General features: G+C 37.5%; 1 protein-coding gene across 1 annotated transcript in view; it reads right to left on the bottom strand.

Annotated features, from left to right (window-relative positions):
* LOC104832467 (chromosome unknown open reading frame, human C9orf3) overlaps positions 1 to 17,265 on the bottom strand; it is a 181,277-nt gene that overhangs the window by 77,640 nt on the left and 86,372 nt on the right. The window contains exon 11 of the mRNA XM_010568670.1: positions 14,168 to 14,228. Within this exon, the coding sequence (XP_010566972.1) occupies positions 14,168 to 14,228 (61 nt within the window). The remainder of the gene's footprint in view (positions 1 to 14,167; positions 14,229 to 17,265) is intronic.

Raw genomic sequence — 17,265 nt, 5'->3', positions numbered from 1 at the left:
CCGGGGGAACGGGGGGGAACGGAGCGGAGCCCAGCCCAGCCCAGGCGCGGGGGTCCCGCCGGCCGCGCTCCTCCGACCCCCTCCCCGACGGGACGGCCCTTCCAAACCTCTGCATGCACGCTCGTCACCGGCTTACAAGTCGAATTTTTAAGAGAGACGCTCTCCCGTTGAGTCCCGTCCTTACTATGGAAAAGACGCTTTCCTGTTAGCCTTCCTATAAACACCCTCCGGCACGGGTCGTCACAGACAGAGGAATGGCCTAATGGGGCTAGTTCAAGAGGGAAAGTATCATCGCCGTTAAGCGCTTCAAGATTTCCCCCAGTACTTGCTTGACATCTAAAGAATCCAACTCTTAAATTACCTTGGAGGGTCTGAAATGCACCTTAAAAGCAAGAACCAAAGCAGCATTCGTATTACAGCACAGCAAGCCCTTCATTGAGGCCTCAGCTAAATGCTGGCTTCGACAAGAGACTGCAAGCCGGTGATTAAATTTAGGCATGGGACTTCAACAGATGTTTCTGTGCCCTTTGAAGGGGATATTCAAACTCCCCGTGATGGGAGAGACCCAAGTAATGTCAGCCATGCAAAATCTGAGCACTATTCTTAAGTTAGGACTTAACGTTAAGTGCTTTGTGTTTAGCATTTAAGATGAGAGACAACGAAGGATAGACTGCATTACACTTGATATAGTTAAAATGATGCTAGTAAGGTATTTTCAGTATTTTAAAAATCATTTATACTCTGTGCTACTTACGACAATTCCCTGAAAGCTTCAAAAGAAAACCTGTGCTCTTGTAAAAGAATAAGGCTCATTAAAGCATGCATTTGAGCAAACCCTTCCATATACAGAATTAGATGGACTTCGCAAACAGATTTAAGTAAATAAAGATAGGTCCAATTAGTGCATACTAAATCTTGGCAGCATCCCTTTATCACTTAAAAAAAGAAAAAAACCTCTCTCCTGCCCTTTTTGTTTTACTGCCACAACATCCTTCTTTCAAGATCAAAAGCTGTAGATCAAAGCCAAGAACAAACTCAATGCTTTAAATAGAAGCAACTTCACTATGAGGCATTACACAACGAAGAACTTTTTTAATAGAGATACCACAGCAGAAAATCTTCCTACAGATTTTTATTTCACACTCACAACAGGTCTACTTGAAACTGGTGTCAACAACGTACTTTTATTTTGTAAAGCCACAACAGATTTTCTACTAAATGCTAATTCCAAAAGCTCCTATAAATTGATTCTTGAACTGTGTGCGTTTGAAAGAAGGAAGAAGAACAGAGCATAGTTCAAAGAGAATGAACAAGAAGATGAACAAAAAAATTGTTAATGGCAAACACAAATTAATGCAACTACCTAAACAATATTCCCTTGGATCAGTTAACAGATCAGATCGTGCATTCCCACAGAAGAAGTTATGGGAAACACTGGGTAATAGAAACAATGAAACAGATCTAGACTTTAGATCCTTTAAATTACACTTCCTCTCCTGTCAAATGTTCAGAGAAAACCAAGGAAAAAAAGTTACCCGAGACATTGATTTTCAGACCTGCAGACCCTGAGGCTGATTTGGGATGAAAATCCCTAACTCACAAACACACTGCATGTTAAAACTTAGAGGTAGCTCCTGTTTTCCCGTTAGTAGCTGCATGGCACTGAAGGGAACTCAACAGGAGTTGTTACCAACTTTTTATAATGCTGATATAACCTTGTGGAACCAACACCTGGGGTTCCCTGGTGCTGGCTGCTGTGCACATCATACCTTGAACACTAGTCTACTGTAAAATGATTGCACTGCAGCATAAGATACGAGCCAACATGCCCATACAGCCAGCCTGCAGAGGAAAGAAAGCAGCGAAACAGGGTGGGCCTAACAAGCAGTGGTCACTGCACACCGGCTGTGCAGTCAACTGTGAACTCTACTTACTGATGCTTCAATAAGATTTAGCTCATGACCGGACTAGGAAATTTTGCTGGGAAAATTGGGAACAGGAGAGAGAGCAGGGAAGAGGAAAAGAGGAGGGGAGTGGGGAAAGGGAGAGAGGGAGGGGAGAAGGGAAGTTTTTAAGAACAGTTTTCCTCCTGCTGTATTCTTCCATACTCCAAATGGAAGGAGCTTACATACACTAAATAAAAGGGTGACGGCACACCCAACTTGAAGGGAGAAGGGCTGCATCACCCTCCATCAACTGTCCCATTTGCTGTCCTCGTGACACTAACTGCCGTACCTGCATCCCCTCACAAAAGAAATTAAGATCAGTCCATCCTCCATGTCCTTCTTTACTTGGGAATACTTTCAGAGACTGCTAATGGACCTGTCCTATGCAAAACTCAGATTGGGAATGAGCATTTCTACATGCCAAAGCATGCTAGGATCCTTCATTCTTGCTGCAGCAGGATTAAATATAACTGACTTTTGAAATGGGGTGGAGGAGTAGCACTTTCTACCAATTGGGTGAAGACAGGCCCAATATCCTGGTAAATAACTTAGGCAATGATGTACACCAGCTATTCTTCAAGTCAAACCAGATCCCAAACATACAAGTAACTTTCAGGATTGCACATAGCCTAGAAAACAATAGGATATTTGTGCAACAGACAACTGTTTCATTTTAAATTGAAACAGAAACTGGCTTTAAATTGTTCAGGCTGTGATGGCTACCATTGGTATTTCATAACTCAATTAAAAATTATAATCATGCACTTTTCCTTTGCAGAAGTCGTTTACAACTTCAGCTGGTCTGTGCTACTCTAATGCTAAACCATTCAATACTGATAAACTAAGAAGGTTGTTTTATCTAAGGTTAACACTGAATCAGTGCCATTTTGTTTTGGCTTGCCAGCATTCCTCAGATACTGGAAGGCAAAAAGAAAAAATTCAAAATGGAGGAATAAAAGTATTTACTGCAAAAGAATTTCAGAAGAGCTTCTGCAAAGCAGAGGAAATCAATAACTAATGCAGTCGAGTCATTTTCCAACCTCTCATTTCTAGAGATTTTATTTTCCTCTCAATTACTGAATTTTACACCATGTATACACACCCACATTTATATATTCAGATCTATGTGGACACCAGCAAGCACCCAGAAAAGTCTAAAGATGTTACTGTCAAGTCATTTTCTCCTAGAGAATGTAGCTAATTTCACCAGTCTACAATTGCAATTTTGTACCTTTCTATACCTTCCCATGTAACATAAAACAAAAAATGGACTCCCCCTAGTTTCGTTCTATGGTACTGTCTACTTTTGAAGGGTGATGCCATCACCTCTCTGATATCAGTAAAGGACAGTTTAAAGGAACTACAATAAAATGCAAGATACATAACTGTTTTCCTACCACACAGAATATTTATAGGAAAAAAAAGAAGAGTAATTTAAGTTGGAAAATTAACTTACTTGGAAACAGAATATGATGTGCCCTCAGAACAGTCTGTATGACCTGAAAACTGCTTCAGCAGAAGAGACCTGGCTTCCAATCTTTTGTAAAAAAGTTCAGAAAATGAAAATACAGGAAAGTATTTTATTCAGTAGCTCACTAGATGATTAATAACGGCTTGCAGCATTTGACTGTATTCCCCAAGGGCAACAACTGGAAGGATTTTAAAACACTACTGTTATCGGAATTTGGCAGACAGACTAAGGAAGCAGTGGGCTACAACTGAAAATAGCAAGATGGCTGGTGCATCCACACTGCAAGAAGCAGTATATCAGCAGCAGATCAAAATGACTGAAAAAGAAATCCAGCCCAGAATATGCTCCTGTAAGAACAGCAAGTCCTCCAGCTGATTTTATGCAGTTTTCATGGGGACAGCTTTATTCACCGAAATGGAAAATAAAGTTGTTCTGACATTATCCATATCTTAGGAAAGATGGTCATTTATATTGATACCATGAACCAAAATGTTCTAATTCCTCCAAAAGTGTCTGTGGTGGTGTAAACACACGCTTTTAAGATCAGTGTGTTGTGTCTGATATTCTTCAATGTAACACCCCTACAGAGACATTATGTTCAAGTCAAACTTTCCCCTCCTGAAAATATCTCTACCTCCAAGAGACAAAAACCTGTTGAAACAATAACTTTCAGGATGTACTTCTAGGACACTGCAACGTGACTTTCACATGCTGTGGCAGGAATATTTTTTTCAAATGGGGGAATGCAAATACATCCTTCATATCCATATTAGCAACTCTGCTTTGGGGAGAAAGTTCCCAGGTAAAGATGTACCCACCAATTTAGTTGAAGAACAGATTCATAATCTGATAAAGAAAGTATCTCTGACCACATGACCACAGGATCTCTAAATAATATGCTTATTACTTATTACTAAATAATAGTGTGTAACATACAATGATACATAATTTTTGTATCATATTGCATTATATTATCTATACTATAATAATATTTTTAGAGTATGCTAAAATGCTCATTTTTTTTCTCTCCTGATTTCACCAGGTGCTCTCACTACTGTACAGGTGCCTCTCTGGAGCAACTGGAAAAGTAGATTATTGTTTTTATATTTAGGCCTTTCTGCTTGTGAAGCATTCCAATGTGCTGCAAAATTTCAACACCATCCAGACTGCAAATTACAGCATCACCTTCCTCTACAAGTAGCAAGATAATATTTAGAAGATTTAACACTTTTCAGTACAATCATGTATGGAAATAAGACCTCAGATTTTAGGTTGGCCCTGCACTCTGTCAATTTAAAAGTAATTTGAATCCAGACATTTTGAACCCAGAGGACAAAGATTAGGACTCAAGTTTCTTTAACATAAGAGAATCCTCTATAAAATTCACTTTGGCTCCATCTAACACCAAGATCTTGGTAGGCAGTGGATAGCTGCTGGCTGGCCAAACTACACAGGTCTTTGAAAGCCCTTTGTTGTGTTTTGTTGTTGTTGTTTAAATTACAGAGAAAAACAAAGAAAAACATGTCTGAACATGGATACTGGACAGTCCTGCACCACTGATGTGACAAGTAGTGTTTTTCTTCCTTTTCCAGTACAAAGGGACTCAAAGAAAATGAGGCAGACTTTATTTCTTGTTTAAGAAAGGAAATGCATCTTTCAGAGGTACTGACCCCTGAGTCTTACTGATCCCTTGAGGCTACCAAAATCCTTCCAACAGCTCTAGTAAAGAAACATGTCCAAGGCAAAAGTCCATCAGCCCTCTGGTCATGAAATACTGTTAGCCTATATGCTAAGGGTAAGAACCATAAGCTCAGCTATGACCTTTACCACTCATTTTTGTATCGGCCAATAGCTTTGTCAGCCAATAGACTATTCAAACCTATCTTTCTCCAGACATCTTCATTTCAGCATTTAAATTTCACTGTGGGCTTAGAAGGGAGTAGACAGAATAGTTAAAGCATCCTGGAAAAAATCCCTTTCTTACGGAGATGGAATGAGTTTTAGAAGAATCACTTATTTCCTCTATGATTAAACAGAAGGTGAGCATCATCTATATCTGCAGTCTGACTTATGAAGCACTGCTAAATGAAAAGGGGATGACCGAAGGTAATAAAAAACAGGAAAGATCTTGACATTGCTCGTATCAACTTTTGTGGAAGCCAGCAAACTGGCTGGATGGAGATGGAATGAAGACCATTACACAAATTTTGTTACCATCTGCTCTCTAGAAATACTTCAGCAGCTCAGTGTTTTTGAAGAGTGTGTGAAAAAAGCATTGGGCTCAAAAGCAAGAGCTTCCGTCCCCAATTCTAGCCAGTTGAGCACGCAACAGCAGGATCTGAACCCTGAGGATCACTTGGAGTTTCTGACTGGACCATTGCATGAATCAGCAGGTCACAGGTTTTTGGGTCAGCATTACAGAGGGCTACATGGACTTCAGATACATGGTATGTGTTTACACCCATGCATGAAATACATCTTCCTCACATATTCATTCCTTCCAATCACAAATATGTCTTTCTAAAAGCCTAGAAAACAGGGAAAATTTCCAGGAAGTAAAACACGTTTCTTTTAAAAACCCTAGACCACTGGGAAGGGAAGGTGACAACTTGTTCCTGTCACAAAATTTTTACCTCAGCTTCATGCCCAACTCTCTATCCTCCTGCACTAAAAAGATTTTTATTTCCTAAAGTAGCATTTGACTTCTCATTACTTCATATTCTGTGTCCAGTGCACTAAAACTACTTATAAGGGACTCCAAACTGGAGAGATTTCAGCCATTTCAAAGGCTACTCTTTCCTAATTAATATAGAAAAGCTGTTCTCTTGCAAGGTAGCAAAAAAATTATTTTAAACCTTTATGGATTGTTTCCATTGGGTAGAGAAAACAATGGGCAGGCTAAAAATTAATTAGTTGCTAACTTCTGTGCTATTCCTCGGATGTTTTTACAAGCAATAGATTAAAATCCAGGTTTATTGCTATGCAAGCCCAGCTGTGCCCTTATTAGGCAAGTCTCAATTCAGCATTTCTGTGTAAAAGAGGACCTGTCCTCCCTCTCTTTGCTATGTTTCCACCCCCTACACATGTAGGTGGGAGAGTGGGAGCTTGGGAATGTGAACTTGATCCAGCATTGATCAGCCAGGCAGCAAACTGTTATTGTTCTTTAGATACCAAACATAACTCCTTTCTAGTAGGGATAAGCTCAGTCATTCTGCACATAACACAGCTTTTGTGTTCAGTAATGCAATTAATAGGAAAAGGGAACGAGAAAGACTGCTTGAGATTTATTAAACTTAAAAGAGATTCTAATGAACAAACGTGTGGAATCCAGCCCACAATTATTTGAGAAATTGAACATTTGTTTCAAATGCAGTTCAACTTCTTGAACAAGCTATTACTTGTGCAGATTTACTATACTACTACTACTGTACCTCTGAGCTGAACACATACAATACTGAAAGGTAGCCTGAAGAAAAACAGAAAGACATTTGTGAAAACCTGGCTTTCGACTGGAGAGGAAAGCCACTGTTTCAGCAGGTCATTAAACTGAATCCAGTGAAGTATGCTCCTCAGCCTTCACGCAGACTCACAGTTCCAGCTGAGAATCTCAAAATATTTTTCTCCTGAATTATTCAATTAATGACTAAATTAAGACTCCTAAAACTCTGTTTTAAACTTTTAGATATTAGAACACCAGAGGCACTGAAATATTATGGCCAATACTTTCAAATTTAACATTTAAAAATTAACATCTACATTCAGCCTAGACACAAAGTTGCTCAGCACTAAGCGGGTGTCTAACCTGAGGCAGCATGTTTTCCAATTTTAGAATGTGGTCACGCAATAATCCGTAACAATGCTATTCTGATCTTGAGTGTCTGTGGTTTTCCTCCTAAAATCAGCAGTCACATGCAATGCAGAAGAAACTTACCCCAAACCCTTCAAAACTGTAACAATACTCTAAGCTGTGCCTGAACTTGAAGAGCTCTGAAATAAATCTGGGTCTTTACTGACATTTAATGATGTGTGATTTTATATAAGCCATTTTCTTGAATTTTTTAACTATTCAACAAACAAAAATATACCACTGTTGTGTCTTGTTTAGCAGTATCTTAAGTACAATTTACAGGAGCGGCTAAATAAATTACAGGGCCATTTTATGCCAATAACCTTCTTTAGATCAACACAGGATCTATTTAAATAGTAACAGACCTTACAAGTTATTTGATAGTTTGCTACAAACAAAATATCAAATTCTCCATATAGTGTGGTCTATCTAGAAAGACTTTCAGTTGGATAGTCTTTATCTAAAACATCTTTCAAAGAGTTAACAACATAGAAAGTCTGTCTGTGCAATATGTCTCAATTTGTTTCTCTTCATGATTCATCTGACATTTATGCACACTACAATACTATACACACTGCTTGATTACATTTTTCTATTTTCCAAAATCCCATCTTCTCTTCTAAGAAAATAAGATGCAATGTTGACAGTACAACTGCTAATTTCAGAAAAACTGATTCGTATTAAAATACTTTTTTCCTACTGTGCTTGTTATCATTAGAGAAGACATTAATCAATATATATTGTTGACCTATGCTCATTTAAATTTGTAAGGACTTTGGAAAGTTCTTTTCATCTTCCAATCTGCAAGCTTGCTAATATCAAAACAATACCATTTTTCTTGAGGGGAAGTGCCTATTCTTCAAAGTATGCTTTCCACATACAAGAATAAGTACTTAAAGTAACAGTTACGCTTTCTTCAGATTATTTGTCAAATATCAACTCATTAGCATTCAACTATCGTATCAGTTATATTCTCTGCACTCTCTGCATGGACACAAAAGTTTCCATGTTCAGATAAAGAAAAATATCACAGGTTAAGTAGCAAACTTCAGTATTTAAGCAGCAGCATGTTATTCTTGTGACTAATACTTAATACCAACTTTGAAATTAATCTAAGAGTCCCTGTTAAACTTTATTACGTAAGTAAGAAAATTATACCTCTTCATAGCCCCTTCCCAATTTTTTCCCCAAATCACAGGCTTGAATGAGATTTTCCCACTTAACAGGTCATTCTTACTGCCAGTGCCTACAAACTTACTGTATCTCAACAAACAGTAAGGATTTCACTTGTTTACTGCCTCAGTGTTGCCATCTGCCAATATGCAGTTATTATGTACATCCAGACAGAAAAATTGCAAGATAAGGCATAACTAGCAATGACAAGTAATATCAAGTGCTAACAAACCCAAGCCTTAAGTTACACTCTGATCCAATGAGAGTGATTTTTCTGCTGGAAAAATTTTCTAGTACCCTCTGTAAAACTTGGGTGAACAACTGCTAAAGCTCATTCAACAGTTTAGTAAGAGCATTCTTTTAAAAAAATATTTGAAAGTGCTTCATTTGTTAGTAATTGACCATAACCACTACCCTGCGAGGCATTCTCTTGTAGAGCTATCCCTTCATCTGTATTTTTGTCTTAGTAAAAGGAAACAGGAAATCTATAAAGCTTGTAACTGGGGCAAAAGCCAGGAACCTTCTTAACAACAAACTGCTTTATCAGAAATCATATTAAGTACTTGAGCTGCTGCTGTAACATCCTCCTAAAATTTATGAAACCACAGAAATACATTGCTTGCATTGGTTTAGAACCCTTTACAAATGATATTTTGGTTCAAATTTTTTAATAGTTTTGCTATGAGTTTCTTTTCCAATCCATTTTTTCTTCAAGCAGGACAATCCAAGAGCCAGTCATATACAAACAAAACCAGAAATACTATGAATAAATGAATATTAGCCACTGGAAGATTTCTTTTGTCTGTGTATCCCAGCCGAAACTAGGACATATTCTTGCAATACACACTATGAGCTGTACATAGTCTGAAATACCTGTTTGCAGTACCTACTTTAACCAGGGAACGCTGTTTAAGGTAGAACAGTGGATAAGAATTAAGCTTTAACAGGAGGATAAAGTAGCAAAGGGAACTAGGAGAAGGACAGAGCATTGCAATCACCTCTTTTTTCCATAATTTTGAGGGGATATTTGGTGTATTTATCCTAGTGCCTGCAGCTATGTGATCACATAAGACTTATAGATTACATTGTAGGATATGTTGGAAACCGAAAATCATGGAGGAGCATGCCAACCACTCTTTTTTTTTTTTTTTTTCTTTTTTCTTTTCCCCCCTTTTAACTGAAGAATGAATCTGGAGATTATTTTCATAACACAAGGTACCAAATGAAATAAACACCCAAGGAACATTCAAGATAGCAAGTTTACCAGTAAATAATAGTATGTTATCAAACAATGCAGTTTCAGAGGCAAAAGAAAAGATGGTGAAACTGGAATGAGTTAAAAAAATACACGTAGGAGTTTATGAGATGCAGAGACTACCTAATGTTTATTTGTCTACTTCTCAATTAAACAGTGTACAACAGAGTTCAAAATGGGGAAAGATTTTAAGCATATTTTAAAAAGGTTAATTATCTAAGGTAGAATAAAAAATTGAGGTAAGAGTAACTGCGCAATATAACACAAAGACAAGTCTGTGGAGAACTGAGAAAACCTTCCTCAGGAAACATATGGTCTTTTAGTCTTAAACTCTAATTAAACATTACATAGACTGAAAGACACAATAGAAACTGTAGTTAAGAGAACAAATCAGCAGCAGCAGGGATGAAGTGGACTTAAGTGATTTCATAGGTGTCTTCCAGCTCTAAACGCTGGTTTGTTCTTCTGATTCTACTCCTTGTCAGCTTAACTCATTGACTAAAGTTAGCAGTGTTAAGTCATTACTAGTTGCACATGATGAAAAGTTGCCATAATCCCCCCGTGAGTCACCTCTGAGACAAGTACATGCTGAAGGTTGCTCAATTTGATAAAACTATTTTCAACAACGCAATATGCTTCACTGTATTTAACACCACTACGATGTGTTCCCAGAAAAAAATCCTCATGAAATCTTGTATTTCAGAAATGCTTGCTTTTCAACTCTTATGTTCCTTATTGTTTTGTGTGTGAGAAAACCTTCCTGCACAGCAAGCCTGAAGACAACCACTGTGCTGTGGCACTCTTCCATGTAAGAAAGTATTGGCCACACATTACCACACACCCTTCACTAAAACATTAACCTTTAATGCTTTAGAAAATACCAAATTTGGAAGTGTAACTAGGCATGCAGAATTATTTTTCAAGGCAACAGGCCAAATTCTGTTTTTATTTATCAGTATGACTCCCTTACGTTGTTATTCTTGATTACTGCTGGTATATACATGAGCCTGGAAACTAGCTCAATAATTGGAAAAGACCAAATGACTTTTCCAAGAGTGAAACGGCAATAGAAGTTGACAAATATTAAAGTTTCAGTAGTTCTAAGTTTCAAGTATAAAGGGATATATATATATATGTGGCTTCCTGGACAGAGTTGGAGACAGCATTTGGAATGGCAAATGTAACAAAGCACAGGTAAAGAAGTACAGGATCTTCAGTTAGACAGATGCCATGACATACGGCTGTGAGGAATACAAAATGCTAATTCCTCTACCAGAATGAAGATGATAAGTAACATTGCTTCAGCAGTCTGAGGACTGGCAAGTATTTACCCTTATCCATCTTTTGTACAAGTACCCTTCCAGTGTCCTTAAGCTAGACTGTTGTGAAGACAGCGAACTGAGGGGTGGCCTAACAACTCTGTCTTCAGGTGGCCCTGTTGTTATCAAATTTTAGAGAGCACCAGTACGGTACAGTTGATAGATTTGGATTATGATCACAGAAGAAAATTCTTATAAACACTTTGGTAGCTAATGCTGTAAATGAACCGCAAGTGGTGAATTTTCTTTATAGTCCATGGATTACATGAATTTCCTGAGCAAACCCCACCAAAACATAGAAATAAAAGATGTCACAGAGACAACCACAGCCACTATAAAACAGAAGAATTCTCATATGGTAAAGATATAAAGGAACCATGTTCTGACTTAATTTTCAGAATGGACAGCATGATGCATATATCCCAATCCCATTACAGAGGATAGTCTCTCCAGTAAGGGAGTTTCCTCTCCAAATGCAGTGAAGTCTTAGACAGTATTTATAGATGTAAAATGTTTACATTCTTAGTCAAGTTATTTCTCATGGGTATCTACTAAGCCACTAAGAAGTACATTTTGTCCCTCTAAGAGCAGGTGCTGCAGGATTAAGAGTGACTTTAACTATCATGCTATAGGACTCTACAGTGCAGTCAGTAAAATAAGGGTGATAAGCATAAAGTTGCTGAATGCTCTGTAGAGTGCAGGATGCTGCTTCTCTGCCTTTGGGACATCTTTGGAGCAGAGATTCACCTGCTGCTTTTCAGTTGCTCCAGTACTGAAGAAAGGTAGTTAACTGCAATGGATGCTCTATACCTCATACTATTCACACTGTCTGACTGGCTGGCTCAGCGGTGTGACTTCACCCAAAAGAGCTGACAGAAACCTTCCTCTGCATACACCCCAGTCCACTCACCTGGCAACCCATAAGTTGTCGAATAAGTCAGTTCTGTGGCATTCCTGGGCTGCTATTTATGATGCTGGTAGTTGACCTGCATGTAAGAAGGTGGTCTACATGGCTAATATGATGAATCTATGTGAAGGCAAGTTAATAGTTTGCTGAAATAAATATAATCTAAATACTTTTTAAGGGGGGTTTCAGTAGCAGCTCCTGTACAGCACACAAGTAGATTTATACTTCTGTCGTTGGTAAATACAGTCTTATTTAGATTATAGATGCTAACATTGAGACCTACTAAGCAACCTCTACAGTCTTTATTTCAGGAATAAGGGCTCCCCAAATGATTTAATAAAGCACAAAGGAAAGAAGGTTTCCTATTCACTGAATGACAACAACTCCAGTTCTTTCAATAAAGTGGAAACTAGTTCCCATAAGAGCCTGAGAAATACTGAGGACTACAGGGTTAAATCATCAAAAAAGTTATTGAGGGAAGAGAGAGACAGAGGGAAGAGGTCAGCATGCTGATGCTCAGAAGCAGCAGAATACTAAATCAGCACCGTTCCTGTTGGTGGTGGTTTTTTTTACAGAACAGCCAAACTACCAGGGAAATCTCTTAAGTCTTTAAAGAAAATTTACAACTATTTACAAGCCTGCTGGGTGTGGAAATATTTTTGCTACATGTTTTGCTTACACAACCAATAGATACTTGCATGGTATAATGAAACTACCCACTATTCATTCTGAACAACTTACAGTACTCAGGAAAACAGAGTTCAGTTTTCACGTTAATCAAAACCATTTTAAATTCTTTAGTCTGCTCCTGTCTTCCTCATTTGTGATTTTAGAGTTGATTGTGGGACACAAATAAGGCACATCCTCAAAGATACACATGTAAGTAAAATGCCAGAAAACTCTTTCATTTCAGACGGCCAGTTCAGCATCTTAGAGCTACAGCTGTGCAACATCAATTTCTCCCCTATACTTGAAGCAGCTGTTCTACAATGTATTCAACTTTTTATCAGGAACAAAACCTTGATCAAAACATAGCATTAAAATCAAGGTCCTTTTTCACAAAATGACTGAACATCAAGATGCATGGTGATACTTACCGTCCTTTCCTTTCTTCCCTTCCAATTAAAGCTAATTTTATTTTCAGTAATTTTACAGGAAAAAACAAACTCCACCTTGATTTTATAGCATCTTCAAATATTAGTCTTTGAACATTTTGATCTCAGGGTAAAACCTCCCATGTGGACATGCACACCTCTAAAGCTGTCAAGGGAAGAGCTCAACCACAGTGTTTCGGTACAGCTCATGTTCAGGGATCACTGCTTATCATATTGTGCTCTCCAGATACTTGGACAATTCTACTTGCAAACATGCTTGCTCCTCAGAGCCTCAGTCATGCTGCCTAAGTAACTTCACTTGTGCACATACAAACCAGGACTTACCATTCTAACTCTTAAAAAGTTTTTTTTTCTTTTTAAATGCTAATGCAAAGTGGAAACAAATGCAAGCATTAGATAAGATAAATCCCAAGCAACCTAGGGGATGCCAGCTTAGGGGAAATGATTTAGAAATTGAGCCCCAGGTGTATAGTAAAAACTTACTTTGTGTAAAACTGGTTTTTAGGAAGATTTATACAGGGATATCTTTCATCGTCTAATCCCAGTTTTGGACAAAAACAAATAATGAGAGCCTTCACATAGCACAGACACAAATAAGCATTTTCAGTTCACAGAATTTAAAACATTAATATTAAAAGCTTTTAGTATTAAAAGCAGAAAATAATGCTCAGTCTCAGGGCTGGAACACCAATGAAATATGTTACCCATGCAGCAGATTCACCAGCAAGTCACAATATTCACAAAATTTCAAAGTACAAATAATTTAACATTTAGTTACTGCTGTCAGTATGGCTTTCAAGTAATTCATATATTGACAACTGTGAACAATGCTCCTTACATTTAGTAGAGTCCACCACTATACGGTAAAGCGTATTTCCATGTGACTACAATATTAAGCTATAGGCTAAGTTTTCTAAGATTTGCCCTTTGGCAGGTTGTTGAGATGATGGTAGAAGCAAAAACCTGCAACTGATAAAACCTAAACCCTTATAAAGATGTGGAAAGCAGTCATCATCAAAATTGTTTATTTAAAACCATACTTGTTATAAGTTCAGGCAATGATTTAAATAATGTATAAGGTAATGAGAAATGCAAGACTCCAGAAAGAACTGAGAACTGGTATTTTGTATTTACCTTTGGTATTCCGGAAGTGTCAAGCCAATTCTGGAAGATACTTTCTACAGTTAACCCAGATCTTAAAAAAAAAAAAAAAAAAAAAAAAAAAAAAATTAGAAGACACACATAAAAATATCAATTTTTCCACATGAAAATTAACGCTTTAGAAGCTGAGAAAACCCCTGAATTCCAAGTATTGGTTGTGCTGCAATGGTACTACATTCTTGGGTTTTTAATGAATAATATCATCAGAGGTGATATGAGCAAATTAAAGACAGATCAGGTTCTGTGTGCTTAAAACTCAAATGATAAAGTCAGTGCTTATGAGGATTGACAGAGAAAGTGTGAGATGGTAAACTGCATTTATGAAACATGTAAAGTATGAGCAGGTGCTCTACTTCTTGTTGAGTGGATTTTTGTTTCTTTTACAGAAAAAAAAAAAAAAAATCACAGGCAAGTAAATTTAACCAGAGACATTCAAAACCAGTATTTTGTTACAGAAGCAGCCTACATGTAAAGATAAAATACTAAAGAAAATGAAATTAAATACAAACTTCCTTAAATTTTGGGGTTTTAAAAGGCACTGAGGATATTAATCCTCAAAGTTACCAAGTATCTAATATATTTTAGTTTCATTTTTTCTGCACTTTTTTTATATCCTGGTAACATTCACAGTGAAGTCACAGAATAGTCTGGAACCCCAACAGAAGGAAATAGTTTGTCATGATCAAGCTGTGTGGGACTGAAATAACCACATGCATAAGCATTTGCAAATTCAGAAATTGTATTTCCCCTTTTACTTTGGTTAGCAACTTCTGTTGCATTTACTTCAACTCTGGTTGAAGACTTCCCAACCTGCAGGGAAGCCAATTTAAAAACAAAAACAAAAACAAAACCAACCCCCCTGTCCATGCAGTATGTCATGTCCATGCAGTATGCCAGTACTGAAAAAAGGAACCTGAGTAAGCCCTCAATGAATGTAAGTATTATGAGAAGCAGAATACATGTGCATGGTAATGCCTTGGCAAGACTCATTCTAATACTTGCAGCTACCTTCATGTATGTAATGTGTACCATAACCAATAAAGCATTCATGAAAAGAACAGCCATTTTGAAGCTCTGAAGTAGGAAGGCAAGCAACCCAATACAATTTTTATTTGAAATACATGACAAAGAAGTCTTTCCCCACCACCACCCCCCAACCCCTGACAAAGCTGTGCTCAAAATTCTGACCCTAAAGGAGGTTTATTTATGGACTGTATCAGTGACTAAGAAGGATTTGTAATGAATACATCAGTCACTTTTACTGAACGATTTTTAAACATCTTTAAATATTAACTTTCGCTATGCCAATGGGAGAGAGATCAATCACTGTTATGCCTGACATGCAAATGGGAAAACTAAGGCTTAGAGAGCTTATGGAGTCTCAAAAGCATTCAAGCAATATGTTAGTGGATGAACCTGGAACACATTCATAGAGTAAAAATTTCTGTGTGTTTGCTGACCATCGTTACTACATTTTTTTAACTTGGCTAGTTTTATTTGGAATGACCAAAGATTTAAATTACTGGTATTAAAAGGTGTAACAACAGCACTTTTCGAGACATGGCTTATATCCTGAGTTAGATATTCTTATCCTTGTTGAACCCAAGATGAAAAATTTATCCTCCGTCTCCAAGCAGACCTATGTGTTACCATTCCTTTGAGGTAGAATTAATGGCTACAACCTCCACTCTACACTATTGTGGTAGAAGCCCTGCCATCCTTACTCACACTAAGCAGTATTCTGAATGAATGAGCAAGTCTACTTAAAAGAATAAAATTCTCCTAATGTGAATTAAGGGTGGGAGAATCTGATCAAAATAGAGAGTCAGCTAGCTTCTCATTGAATAATTGTTCAACAGTATATGCAAAAAATAAGCAATCCATTCTTAATAAGCTTCTCCAACATACACAGCAATTTTGTAACAGAGGCAAAAAGTGGACACCAAGTGCCTTAAACATAAGAAAGTCTTGCCTCACAAATGCTACCCTGTGTCATTCGGCTACTAAGATACGCTTGCATACATGGGCTACAGCATCATACTGAAAATCAGAAGAAGCTACAGGTTAAAGAAAAAGAGCATTCAGATTACAATGACAATAAAGCCATTCATACATGCTTTCATCTTCTACTAACAGTCTTCTTCAGTTTTTGATCAGTCATACCTTATGGTGAAGGCCAAGAAGGCTTAATGTGGAAAGAGCACTAGTCTATTTGCTGCTGGTAATACATTTTGATAGTTCATGTAATTTAGGTCCAAACTTCACTTCAACAGTGTCTTTACAAGTAAGAGATGACACATCAGCCTAGCTGAGGTGAATCCCCAAAAGAGAGAGTAATTCCCACAGAAACAAAGTAATCTTCCCAATCACTAAATCTGAAATGTCAAAATATCTCTTGTAACATCAGGAGATTGTAGACTGTCACAGACAAACAAAAATTTCTCTCTGATCATGTGGTTCAGATAATTGCAGCAGTCAAGCAGAAGCATTTCTACACGGCCAGGATTCTGAATTTTCAGGAAATTACCATTCTGCATGTCTGATCACTATGGAAATCAATTTTCTACATATAAGTGGACATAAATGCCATGCTTGAAATTGGGTAGTGTTCTACATTCAAATGAATTACTAAACATCCAGATTTGGTCAGCTTTTAGTAGTACCTTGTTATTTGTGCAAATTTATGAAATTTAGAGCATTTGACTGCTATATCCTTCAGGCCATAATTAACCTTCACCTCACTACAGTGCTCTAAAAATTGTTTTCTAGTCTAAGTTAGTTAGCTGAGTCTCTTCCACAGGGAATGGAGAGAAAGAGAAGTATTTCCAAATAGTCAGTCAACTCACCTTCTTTGGGATAATTTGATGTTTTTTCTTGAGTTCTTACTTCTGTCTGGTTACTAGAGACCACATACAGGACTAGCTTAAAACTGGACACCCAGATTTTATATAGTCAAAGGTAGATCAGGTGTATCATACCATTTATTCTGTCTCAAGCAGCATAATCAGAATAACAACTTTTTATTTGTTATTGCATGAATCAAAACTAATACAGCTTAGTGTTCCAATGCT

The sequence above is a fragment of the Haliaeetus leucocephalus genome, unplaced genomic scaffold (genome assembly GCF_000737465.1).
Source record: "Haliaeetus leucocephalus isolate CR32 unplaced genomic scaffold, Haliaeetus_leucocephalus-4.0 Scaffold251, whole genome shotgun sequence".
NCBI classification, from domain to species: domain Eukaryota; kingdom Metazoa; phylum Chordata; class Aves; order Accipitriformes; family Accipitridae; genus Haliaeetus; species Haliaeetus leucocephalus.
The sequence above is the reverse complement of the archived record's forward strand: the minus strand, read 5'-3'. Positions and strand labels throughout refer to the sequence as shown.